The sequence below is a fragment of the Rhipicephalus microplus genome, chromosome 5, assembly GCF_043290135.1.
Source record: "Rhipicephalus microplus isolate Deutch F79 chromosome 5, USDA_Rmic, whole genome shotgun sequence".
NCBI lineage: Eukaryota > Metazoa > Arthropoda > Arachnida > Ixodida > Ixodidae > Rhipicephalus > Rhipicephalus microplus.
The window spans coordinates 150,673,457-150,686,728 of NC_134704.1; the positions used below are offsets into that span (position 1 = coordinate 150,673,457).

The 13,272-nt window shown below is 42.8% G+C and overlaps 1 protein-coding gene across 3 annotated transcripts in view; it reads left to right on the top strand.

The window, feature by feature from the left end:
- Positions 1–13,272, top strand: part of LOC119174175 (uncharacterized) — a 43,856-nt gene that overhangs the window by 7,973 nt on the left and 22,611 nt on the right. For all 3 annotated transcript variants that reach the window (XM_075896049.1, XM_075896048.1, XM_037424996.2), the window contains exon 3: positions 1,879–1,992. In XM_075896049.1, coding sequence (XP_075752164.1) covers positions 1,879–1,992 — 114 coding nt within the window. The remainder of the gene's footprint in view (positions 1–1,878; positions 1,993–13,272) is intronic.

Sequence of the window (13,272 nt, forward strand, 5' to 3'; positions counted from 1 at the left end):
CCACCTGGTGCCGACCTGTAGGTAGGTAATAAACTTTATTAAGGATCCAACGCGGAATTACTGGCACGAGCTAGGCCTCCAGGAGCCATCGTTTGCAGAGCATCGTGCGATGTCATCGGCGATAGCCCAGGCTCACTGGACAGCCCAGATTTGGTCCACTACACGTAAGCTGTCGTCCTGGGGTACCTGCATAGACAGTGTCCCTTGCTCCACCCAACATGTGGCTCTCCGTGGTGCGGGCACGAGACAGCTGATATGACGTATATAATTTAGGAGCGCGAGTGCAGTGTTCGCCGCCACTACTTGGACGAGCCAACCTGTAGAGCTTGCCTTATTTAAATCTTGAAAATTGCATTTGAGATACCATAGAAACTTGTCTCCTAGCTTGCCAGTGTAATTTTCATAACATGCTTGAGGGACCAGGTGCAAGAGTAGGCTCCCGTTTATGGTATTCAGCTTTCTTTGTGAGATCCAACAGGTCTTATTCAAAATTAACTGAAATTTTCGCTTAAGAGTTTGAAATACTATTCAGGAGTGCATCTTTCAAGCAGGACAAGAAGGCTGGTACATTCTGCAGAAATCTTGAGGGACTGCAAGAGCAGCGATACTGTAGAAAAAATCGTTCTACTGTGAAGCTGCACTAGGAATTCTAGAAAGATGCAGAGAACATAGCTGTGTGATAGGATATTCATGCTGGCTTGATGATGAAGCTGTGATAAAAAAATTATTTGAGTGGCAAATCAACAACAGTCTGCCATACTAGACAGAGCAGATTCTTATACTGGAAATGATATGCTGGTATTGGACATATCATTCGTAATGATTGAAGATTTCTATGTACATAGTTTTACTCGCTGGGCATTCTGTAGCCCTCCCTTCCCCACTCCAAACAAGATTGGAGCAGGTGAGTGCCTCCTCCTTGCTGAAGCCTCCTTGTTTATGACATTTATGAACACAAAATTGCAACCGGTCTTGAGCTTCTTTCTCCTCATTCGGCCATCACATTTAATAGCATGGTTTCCATCAGTAGCCACTCATGCTCGTTCACGTAAGCATTTACTACAATGTAGAATAGGATGAACCTGCATGCCTGTGGAAACTCCAGTGCTAGTTTTCTATCCCACACTGTTCTCAACAAAGGAAAGGCACCGCTGATGTCTCCTCGTACACCACCCACTTGTTTGTCACACGAAGAAGGCAATATATTGAATGAGCAATTTTGAGATCAAGGCCATATTATAAGGCATGTACTGTCTGATCATTTTAAAGTGTAACCAAGATTTTGCATGTCGAACTAGGACAGGGGGCACAGGCAGGACTGAAACAAGAAGATTTGAATCCTTCTTTAGTGGCTTTAAGGGAGCTCGAAGTCAATTACCTATACTGATTTTACTGAGTTTATTGCGAGGCAGCTGGTATGTAGCCATAGATAAAACAGCACCTAGTAGGCATGAGCAAGAATATGCTTGCTTTTAAGTTATATTGCTGCTTCATCGTGCTTGGTTCTCTTCTAAACCCTTTTATGTGTTCAGTGCTTCTGTCCGCACTTCGTGCAACGCGCGTTTTCTTACCTTCTCTGTGAAACGTGCTTATATGGCCCCACTTATTAGCCAATCGGTGGGCCCCTTGCTACCCCTACAAGGCCGAGCTCTACAGACATGCCGCGAAGTCTCGCGCACATTGCTGTGCAAGTCTACTTCGCACTGCTTTTAACTATCAGTTACAGGGCACAGTCAACACCACTGTACACGTGGGAGAGTGCCATGCCACGCACATTGTCGGTCATACTCAGCACGATAGCAGTTGCTAAGAGTCGCGAAGGAGAGTGTAACGGGTAGAACTGTAACGTGCCGTTTCCTTGACCCCTTCGTGTACCAGGCGGATCCTCTCAGCCGAGGGGAACTGTGCAGTCGACTTGGGTTGGAGGAACAGAAGGGTCCACTGCTGCTCCAGCTGCTTCGTCCTGAGCTGCTGGAGACACCAGCACCACAGGTATGTGTACGCATACAAACATTACTTCTCTCAAGAAGCACTAGGATTTTTCGATGATACACTATATTGTACGAGCAGTAGAGCTGTGCGCCGCGCCGCCGCAAAAGTTCCGAAAGAGGTCACGCCGCCGCCGAACAATATTTTGCGGCGCGCCGTCGTTTCTCTTATTTTTACCCGAGCGGGGAATCTGGGCATAAAATACATCACTTCACCTTCTTTTTTTCAGCTTTATTATTTCTGAGAGCGGCGCTAGCGGTGTCTTGACTGTTCTCTTTTTTTCCGTGTTTGCATGCCTTGTCTAAATAAGGATCCTACAACAGTTTCATGAGATACACAGTCGAGTATTTTATTCGCTCTCGGCATTTCCTGTTCTTTTGGCGCTCTTCGTGATGCCAGAACAGTGATTCATGTAGAATGATTAGAGCGATCGCTCTAGAATGGTTCATATACGAGAAATATCAGCTGCAAATTGTTTTACACTCTGCTTTGCCACGCGTTTCCCACCCGCCAGCCCCGTTATTCCTCGCGTCTTGCAGAATTATCATGCGCGATGAACTAGTGATTTTGCTGCATTCTGTGAGTTTTCGATTGGGCAAGGGGAAATAAAAAAAGTGTAGCCGTGAAGTTTGATATCTATCACTCAACACTTAGCACTCACATTGCACACACGGTTTACGAAGCCATAACTGTCTAAGCGCTTGTAAAAATTGTTCTAAAAAGAGCGTACTGCAGTGTAATTGATAATGAAACTGAAGGAAAAGGCTCGCAATTATTTCATTCTCCCAACGGTCGAGTTCTTTACAGGCAAAACAATGTGGCTCTTCATAACAAAAGCCAGCCTCCTTCGATGGTGTTCGTATACCTTTTGATTGCAAGAAGAATTATATGGACACTCTCTACAGGCTTTCATCATTCCTGTCATACTCTGTATAAAATCCAAATAAAAACTTTGGTACGTGCACTGTATGCTGTTCCCGCGGATAAAATCTCGCATGTGCTATATTGAGGAACCCTGTTGTAGCATAGATGAAACAATCTGTCCATCTTTATCGCACGAAGGGTGCATGCGATAACATCACTCCACGTGCGTTGCCTACCGACGATTGCTTCTCAACCGAAAAGGAAGCCCTGTTTGTGTTTTGCTGGACGAAGGAATATGACAGAATATTCACGTGGGAGGCAGCGTGGCTCGATCCGCAACTGTTAACTTTGGTTATAAGGGCATGATCACGAGTGCTAGCGTGCGCTAGTGTGATAGCTTTTTTAGCAGGCATCAGTGAACGGCTTGTTTACCCTCCTACACCCTATGATATCACTGTGCGAACACTGATTTTTTTCCTAGTAGCAGCCGCATTTCCATACGCTAGAGTTTTACAGTTTTGCGAGACCAAAAGAAAAAGAGTTATCTGCACCCTAAGTTCAATATGGGGCTGCGAGCTCATATCGCACGGTGTAAAATGTGAAGTCGTCAAAGAGTTTTCTGACCATAATACTGTTGAAGTAGCCTCAAACTAAGCGTGTCTACTGAAAGCGATTGTTCAAACTGTTTTGAACTTTCTTAAAGCTGATGACACTTCTGTACTGGACACTTTAACCTCATCTTTTAAGGAATTTGAATGCTGTATCAAATTTTCAATGTAAATGTGCTCCTTAAGATTTGTGTTAATACCTATCACAAAATATATTATGCCACAAAAGTATATTAAATGGAACTGAGTAAATTCATGCTAACATAAAGATATAATCCACCTTACTCATCGCATAAAGCGCTTACGTAAGAGTTGCATTACAAGTGTAATGATAATGCTTCTTGAGTTATTGCATTGAAAGGAAAACAGAAGCTAAAATCAAGAGGCTAAAAACTACTACTTCAGCAATGCCTTCAATACAATTATGGGAAAAAAAATTCATCCAGGTTCTAAAGGTCAATTAGTCCGTCATAGTGTATGGCCTCATTTTGATGGCCAATTCTCCTCAAATCCTAAAGCTATTGCAAGTGTCTCTAAAAATTACTTCAATTCTGTTTTCTTCTCATAGATAACGGTATCACTCCTTCATCTTCCGCTTGCAGCAAACTACTTGCTCTTCTTAATCTTGAATTGAGCTCCTCTGAAGTGCATAACCTGATGTAATTTTGAAGTTACAAAACACTGGCCCAGATTGCATGCCAAATGTATTTATAAAGTGGTATTGAGTATAGTGTGCTAATTATTTTACCGTAATATCTCAAAAATGGAAATTTCTGCAACAGTTCCCCAACGTTAAAATTAGCAAACATTGTGCCCCTAAGTCTGGAAACAAGTAAATACCAAATTGTAAGTCAATCTCTTTGCTCTCTATACCCGCTCCACATTATTGGAGTATATTATCAAGAATTGCTATGAAGAATGCTACAGATACATGCATACAACATATTTTCCCTGTCTTATTACGGCATTTGTGCTAGCTACACAGTTGCTTGAATTTGCTCATGACATTGTTACTTCTCTTAATGGTCGAAGACTTTGAGCGTATCTATTTGTCTGTCCGTCCGTCCGCCCGCCTACGACTTATGGCTTCCCTGGCCGTTTCGATAATGGTATCAATGTCAAACTTGGTATGGTATAACATAACTGTATGAAGAACATATTTGACTAGTCATAACATGAAAATCATGACATGTATGTCATGATTTACATTTCATGGTCTTGCAGCTCTTGCGGTGGTTTCATTCACATGGCATGTTGCAAACCTGGTATAGTATGACATGATTGCATGGCGAGCACAAGCGACAAACCCTAACATGAAAATCATGACATGCGTGTCATGTAACATGACTACATGCCAAGCTCATGATGCGCTCTCGGCCGTTTCACTAGCGTCACATATACCAAATTTGGTATCACAGTACGTGAATGGATTACGAAAATACGTGACTGGTGCAAACATGATAATCATGAGATGCGTGTCATGTAACAACATGACTACATGCCACACTCATGATGCGCTGGCGGACGTATCGCTAGGTTCAGTTGTACCTAATTTGGTATTACGGGACGTGAATGGATGACGAAGTATGATACTGGGGCAAACATGATAAACATGAGATGCGTGTCATGTAACAACCTGACTACATGCTATGCTCATGATATTTTGGCGGCCGTTTCGCTAGCTTCACCTATACCAAATTTGCTATTACGCGGCGTGCATGGATGACGAAGGTATAATACTGGCGCAAACATGATAAACATGAGATGCATGTCATGTAACAACTTGGTTACATGTTACGCTCATGATGCGCTTGTGGCCGTTTGGCTAGCTTCACACGTACCAAACTCGGCATTAAGCGACGCGAACGGACGACATAGGTAAATGACACATTCAAACATGATAATCACGACATGCATGTCACGTAACAACATGACTACATGCCACACTCATGATGCGTTCGCGGCCGTTTTGCTAGGTTCACATATGTCAAATTTGGTATTGCGTGACGTGAATGGATGTCGAAGGTATGTGACTGGGGCAAACATGATAATCATGAGGTGCATGTCATGACTACATGCTACAGTCAAGGCACCAATACATTTAGACGTGACGTGGTGCACATGCTCGCCAGTGTTGCCAAGGCGCCGGTCCTGCCATATTTGATCGACGTAGCGCATTTAGAAACATAGGACAAGGGAAGGGACAGAAGGGAGCGCTTACTTCCAACAAAATCATTATTTCGAGGAGCGTACATATATATGCTCACGAAATTCGAAGACAACAGATAAACAGATGAAAAACCCTCTATTGCCATGCGCTAAAAACTTATGATCTCAAGAACGGCAATTCTTTTTCACAAAGACCGAGAGAAGGAGTGCTCACGCAGTTCAGCCCTAATCTACTAATCTTTTCTGCTTCAATAATCTCCCTTGTCACTCTATTTCTGTTTTTTTTCTATGATTACTGTACCATGAAAAAGTGGTTTGCAGCCACACGTGCTGCAATGTAGTGCCAAAAAGTATATGTACGCTCCTCGAAATAAAGATTTTGTTGGAAGTAAGCGCTCCCTTCTGTCTCTTCTCTTGTCCGAAGTTTCTAAACGCGCTACGTCGATCAACTATGTCTTACCAACATGCCCAACTTTATACTCTAGTCCTGCCATATCTTTGCAGGTGCGCGCCGCGCTGCATTGTTTTGACACATGCGCGTTTCAGCGCGTCCGATGTCCCTCCTTCACGAAAAGAGGGAGACGCAGTGTTGTCTGGGTAACGCATCGGCGCGAAATGCAGCATGTCGCATTTCACACCGGTTGCCATCGGGCCGTGCCGACGGACGCTGGTTGCGCCGGTCGCGCTTGGCGTCAGACTATAGAGTGCTAGCGTTTTGCTAACGTAACGTCACTGTGCCCAGCGTAGGCACGCGTCAACACTGCATTGGAGTCTATTGGGCCCTTCATGATGCGCTCGCGGCCGTTTTGCTACCTCCACATATACCGAATTTGGTGTTACGTGACGTGAATGGATGATGAAAGTATGTGACAGGTGCAAGCATGATAATTCTGACAAGCGTGTCATTAAGAACATGACAACATACCACGCTTATAGCGTGCTCGCGGCCGTTTCGCTAGCTCCACTTATACTAAATTTGTTGTAACATGACATGAATAGATTATGAAGGTAAACAACACATCCAAATATGATAATCATGACACTATAATATCATGTGAATAGATGACGAAGGTAAACGACACATCCAAACATGATAATCATGACACCTAAGTCATGTACGGCACCATTTACCTTAACCTTGTAACATTGTGCTGATTTTAAAGTGACATATCAAACCTCTCATTCGTGCTTCGCATATCATCGATTTCAACTGCACGTGGGATCAGCCAATTTTTTTAGCTACAACAAACTGGTTGGTTGCTTTTATTAAAAATGCAAGGAACTTACATCATTGTAAGACAAAACTAAAATCACACATTATGCATGTTATGTATTGTTGTTCCTTTTCATAGCTTCACCTTGTTTCAATGTCCACATTTCATGTATTACAGCTCTTTGTATTCGTTTTCAGTTATACTCTTTGCATCATTCATCATTTCATACTGTTATATTTTGTATATTTTATTTTCATTTAGCATATTCAAAAGTTTAGTTTTATTTAGTATATATAGAAAACCTGAATTTCTGTATCATTTGTATAATGAGCATCGTAAAATATCCGGAACAAAACATTTCCTTGAACCTCTCAGACACTCCTCAAAAACTAACCTCAACAAGACAATACGGCTACCTAAGAGTCACAACGGCGTTCATAAAAACTCTGTTTTTCCATCATCAATAGCATACTGAAATAGTCTACCATCATCTGTGGTGAACTGTGAAATGGGAGAATGTCTTGCTCAAAAATCAGCAATATTTTTTGTTTTATTTAGCGTATTACATTTTTGTAATATGCTCACATGTAATACAAACACTGTATCTTTGAAACTTTAAGCAACCATACAGCGTTGAACTGTTCTTTGTTTTTTTTTTATGTGTTCGTCACTTTCGACAGAATTGTAATATATTTTGTATTACCGCTCCTGCTTGGACTGAGAAGGTCTAATGTATATCGAAATAGAATTTTATATATATATATATATATATATATATTTAAGGGAAAGAAGTGAATACCTAACGGCTCGTTTTTCCGTGTTTTGACAAAATATTAATGAAATCTAGCAGACAATAATGCCAAGGAAAGTATACGGGAGGTTATTAGACCAAATTGTAAGGTAATGGTGAAGAAAGAAAAGTGGGTGAAAAGATATGTATACTAAACACATGTATGTATACTTATGTATACTAAACACATGTAACGTTCTTGTATTCATATCAATAAAAAAAACTGAAATTTGGTGGATAGCAGATTACTTGTAATCACACTTAAAATTTGTTATGTTTAACCACGCGAAGTCTGTGACGTACAAATCACATCAGGGGTGCCTCGAGTGTCAGTGCTTGGGCAACTTTTTTTTTATTTATAAAGTGACGTTGGTGAGATTATCAGTAAAACTCAAATTAAATATGAAATGTATGCAGACAACTGCTTTATATGTAAAATCATCTCTAATACTTAAAATCAAGATTCACTGATTACTGTTTCTTTTTCATTGTTTCATAATGGGAGTGAAACATGACAATTGTCTAGCTGCAAAGCTACTGTAGTGATGACTTTTTCAAATAAGAAATGGCCTCTTCATTTTACATATACTAACCACAGTGTAAGTGTAGTACGGGTCACAGAGTTTCAACACATTGGCATAACTCTCCCACCAAATTTAGAATGGCACAATGTTTTGGAGCTGCACGGAAACTCCGCATGCTTGATCGCAAGCGCACCACGTCACAATGGAACGAGTCACATTTCGTCCATGCACGGTTAGGTACTTTAGACCCAACTCTCAGTCTTCAAATTCCTCCGGAATTACGCCGACGAGACGCTACTATGCTGTGCAGATTATGGTTGGGCGTCGCATTTACCAATGCGTACGCGTTGCGCATAGGAATGGCTGACACCGCTGCATGCGACCATTGTGGCAGTGATGAAACAACTTGGCACATTCTGTGTAAATGCCCATAATACTGCTCGCAGAGACAGTCACTCTGCAATGCACTAGATGAACTGGACAACCAGCCTCTTTCGGAAGAAAGAATCCTGCGCTGCCAACAGGACTTTATGTCGCAGAAGAAGGCTGTAAAGGCGCTCCTGCGCTTCTTGCGTTCAACCGGCCTGTCCAAACGACTGTGATCGGAACTCCCTGAATGTGTACGCATGTGGTTTTTTTTTTTGTAATTTATTTGATATCTCTCTATATCTATCCTCTTTTCGACCCTTTTCCCCACCCCCGTACAGGGTAGCAAACCAGTTTGTCTAGGTTAACCTCCCTGTCTTTTCCTTTTATTTATTTCTCTTTTGGAGCAATACAAGATCTTCGAGAACTGTGGTATCTCCGACGCACTTTAAGCAAGTGGACAAAAGGATGTGGACTGACACTGCATAAGACTTTAGTAAGACTCGAATAAGAGATGATCGTTTCTTTAAATGGATGCGAAATGCTGCAGGCCCGTGTGCTTCGATATGGGTGCACATTGAAGTACCCTAAGTGGTCAAAATTTCCGGAGCCCTCCACTACGATGTCTCTCATAACATTATGGTGGTTTTAGAACGTTAAACCCCACATATCAATCAGGATTGGTTGTTTGGTGACAATCTGTTAAAAAAGCAGTAAGTTTTTATATTTTGTCGCTATTACCAGTGTTTCTTGTATACGCTTAGAATGCGCATGGTTTATCGCTGCAGCCCCTATCGAACATCGGCGCACTCCCACTTGTGTCATCTTCTTGTATAAATAAGATAGTTCACTCTGGTTTCAGTGCTCTAGCACCCATATGCTTCGTTGCATCTTCTGCACACCATACCCAGTTGTTAGATCCTCTAAATATTGTGCCCGATAGAATACTTGAAATTGTTTTTGTTTTCTTTTGTTTGTTGCTTGCTTTTCTATGGAACGTGTGCATTTTTGGAATGAGCTTTATGGGTATCTGCGCTGACGCCGTTCTGAGAAAGTGGAAAAAAGAATTGCATGAACATGTATTTTGTTAAGTTGTATTTTTCAAAGTGCTGAACAATGGTATTTACACCTTTTATGCCTCGAAGACAGAAACAGCGGTATTTTAAAATGAATAACATTAGGACATGCTGCTGTCACTTCAACTTCCTTGCCCTTTAGGGGAAAGAGTTCTTTATTCCAGACATCAAAGAACAAGTTGCGATCCCTACCAACTTTTGAACCGTGATACCCCCCCCCCCCCCCTCAATCTCCGTGCCACGCCGCCGCCGATTCAATGGACTCCATGCCGTTGACATGCCGTCACTGTAGGTGGAAACACTGGCGCGCCGCCGCCGGCTATTTTGGTACAGCCGCACAGGTCTAACGAGCAGACAGGACAATTTATTGTAGGCCATGAAGCTGAGGGCAAAAGTTGATGTCAACGTGGTAATCTTCCATGTTTCTACCTTGGCATGATGAGCACAGCCCCTCGGTCGTCTCTTTTGTCAATAGGTGCAACATTCTTCATTGAAGCCTGAGCCTGTTGGGTTATTGGGTTAATCTGTTGTGGTGTGGATGGCTTCAATAAGGCTATGGGAACTACTGCTTGAGTCTTGACAGCTCATATGCCACTTCTATAGAGACGGACAATAGTATGAATGGCTTCTACTTGTTTCTTGAGGACACCATAGGGTCTACCATAGGTGTGCAGAAGTTCTTACTGTAATTGTTAGCTCTGTGTCTGGTAATTGCAAAACCGAGTTGTCATGTTTTTTGTTGCAAAGAAAAACATTGTTGGGCAGTAATGTCTGAGCTTGTTTCCCCATTCTAATGGTTTGTTGCAAGCGAGGATAAATTGTATGTAAAGGAATTATTTAAAAAAGCACTGTGGTAGATATTGATGCAAGATACATTTACAGTGATCCCACTCCTGCATCAACTGCGCTTAAGTGCGCCAAATCAGATTTACTGTGCCATCCTGATAATATCAACAAAAATTATGCAAAAATGCACCAAAGTCGGATTTAGGAGCGTCTATCACCGGCAATAGCCACGCCAGCGCATCAAAACATGTTCATCTTGTTCTCGGGGCCACCAAAGCCACAATCTCGTGCCTAAAATATTCCGCTGAATTAACAGTGGTCGTGCGTGCATCCTAAGTAATCCACGATATTTGGGCCCAACGTTTAGTGCCAACGCAATTTCTATTGTGCATGTCCGCTTAACGGCGAAACAGGCTCTTCGCAGGAGCTCGTGATGTCTATTCCAATCTGTATTGTGAAACTGTGGTGGCGATTCATCGGTGGACTTTTTGATATTGCAGTCTAATTTCCCACACTTTGTGTCGACAGAAGAACACATGCACGGTGGAAACACGCTGACACTTTTTCTTTAATGTACTTCGTTCATGGATCTTCATTCAGAAGTTCCTTTTCGTAATTCCTTCCACCAGCACATCCGCGTTTGTAATTGCTGTCGTGGTAAGTGCTCCTAAAAAACCCTGCCAATTCGAAGTCGAGGTTGCTAGGGTCTGTATTCAAAATTTTTGCATGCTTTTTTTTTAATTTCATCTCATTATTAAAAGCATGCTTTCTGGTTGGAGCAGCCGGAATTCAGTTTTAATATCGCTGGTGGCTCTGGGGTTGGAAAGCCCACGGTGAAGCGGCTACTCCTTGTTACATATCCGCGTCTCGCTTTCTAAGGCCAATATCTGATGGTTAAAAAAATTAACATCACCTCATCGCAATCATTGCTTCGTTTTTTTTTTGGGGGGGGGGGGGGGGATGGGACGGAAGCTGCATCACTTGGGTGCATTTGCGACCTCGCTATTTCAAGGCCTAATGAGACATGCCTGTAAACTTTCTGCGCTACTATAACATATGCTCCGCATTTAGATAACTGACAGCGCAAAAACCGCTTCGGCAATCTGAGTGACAATTGTCCCTTTAGTGAGCGTTCATCTGAGTTATGCGACGTCGTGTCCTAAAGATACTATTTGTTAGTTTCACTTAGGCTCTTAGCAATGAATGCGGTACCAAAAGTATGTTCGCATTGGGAGTACAAGATAGAAAGCTATAATGCCTGCCGAATTAACACGAGTGCCAGTGATCACACCCAAAGTTCCTAACAATGCCAGCCCTTCCTCCCACCTTGCGTTCCTAGTTCCTTCCTGCTTTTTGAAGATGGGTAGCGCATTCTTCTCTGCTTTAGTAACAATCAATGGCAGGCCTGGTACATGGGATGATGCTATCGCATCTGCACTTCGTCCACAGGAGGTAGGTCGGCTCTTTTATTGCGATAACAGCTATACGGACAGTCTCAGCTGGTTTTTTGCCGTCACTGCCGCAGTATTTCACTGTTTATGTATATGTATCTGTATATATAAAAACGCAAGGTAAAAAAAAAAACTGCCTGCGCTCGGCACCCAGCTCATCACGATGCACTGACGTGTGCTTATCTCCCACGCGTACTTTGCCCCGCGAATGTGGGGGGGGGGGGGGGGGGTAGATGGTTGTGCGCACGCGCTTATCCTTTGGTGGGGAGAATTGTGTGTCTTCGGCTTTCACCGGAACGATTGTGTTAGTTCGTTAGTTGCCTGGCATAACACAAAAGTCACTCTTCGCTGGCTGCACAGGGCCCCTTTGCGAAAAGAGCGCGCTTTTCATACACACCAAAGTATAACTGGGCACTTGTTAATTGGCACTCATCTGTACTTGTGACTACGTTTCGTGCATCGTATTTGTTTAAATAGCGCATTAAGTGTCGAGGGGTAAACATTGTTAGTTTGCTCTCATCCTGTGTATGTTGTTTTCGTGTGTCATTTGTGCGTGAGCAGCACGCTGCACGTTTCAATCCGCTTGCCGTTCTCAGCAGTCCATCCCAAGTTGTCGCTATTGAATTCATTGCTTTGCCCTTGCGGAGAAGCTGTGACTTTTTATCCCTGCTTTAGCTGCGTTTGTCACCCCTGCACATGCGCTTTCGCCTTTTTTTTTTAAACACACAATGCGTGGGGGGGGTGTTATCGATTGGGATATTACACAAAACATGATGGCGGCGGCAAGTGGCATAGCCAATCGTGGGGTGGGGGAAGGAGGGCACATTGGGCACATGCCCCCCCCCTTCCGAAAATTTTTTTGCCATGGCATATATATATACCTCTACATTACCATTTGCATGCCCCCCTCCCTTCAGATCAAAGTGCATTCGGCCCCCCCTCCCAAAATAGAAAATTTTACCTACACCTCTGGCGATGGCAAAGACTGGTCGAGAATGGCGTTGCAATTGCTATAGCAATAAAAGAAAACAGCTCTCGCCTTCTAGTAGTCTTAGGCGCATGCATAAGGTATCCTGTGAGGTTCTTTTTTTTATGCATTGCTTTCTAGAACATGACCGGGGGATTCAAGAGTATAGATAGAATGCCCTAGCTACATAAAACATTGCTGCAAATGGAAAATGAAGTTTGTTAAGTCGTGTAGTTTCAGCACAGAGAGATGAGTACGGGAAGAGGTTGGCTTTATCAGACTTCCTAAATGATGTCATGTTAAGCCTAGCAGTATAATTGGTTGTGGAGAAAAACAACATTTCTATATTCTTAGAGTCGTCTAAGGGAAGTGCAGTTGCGACTGTGTGTGTCTGTAGTGTTGTACGTCGCAGCGTTATGTCTACCATATATATTGATACATAACAGCCGCTACAAGGCCGCTGCATGA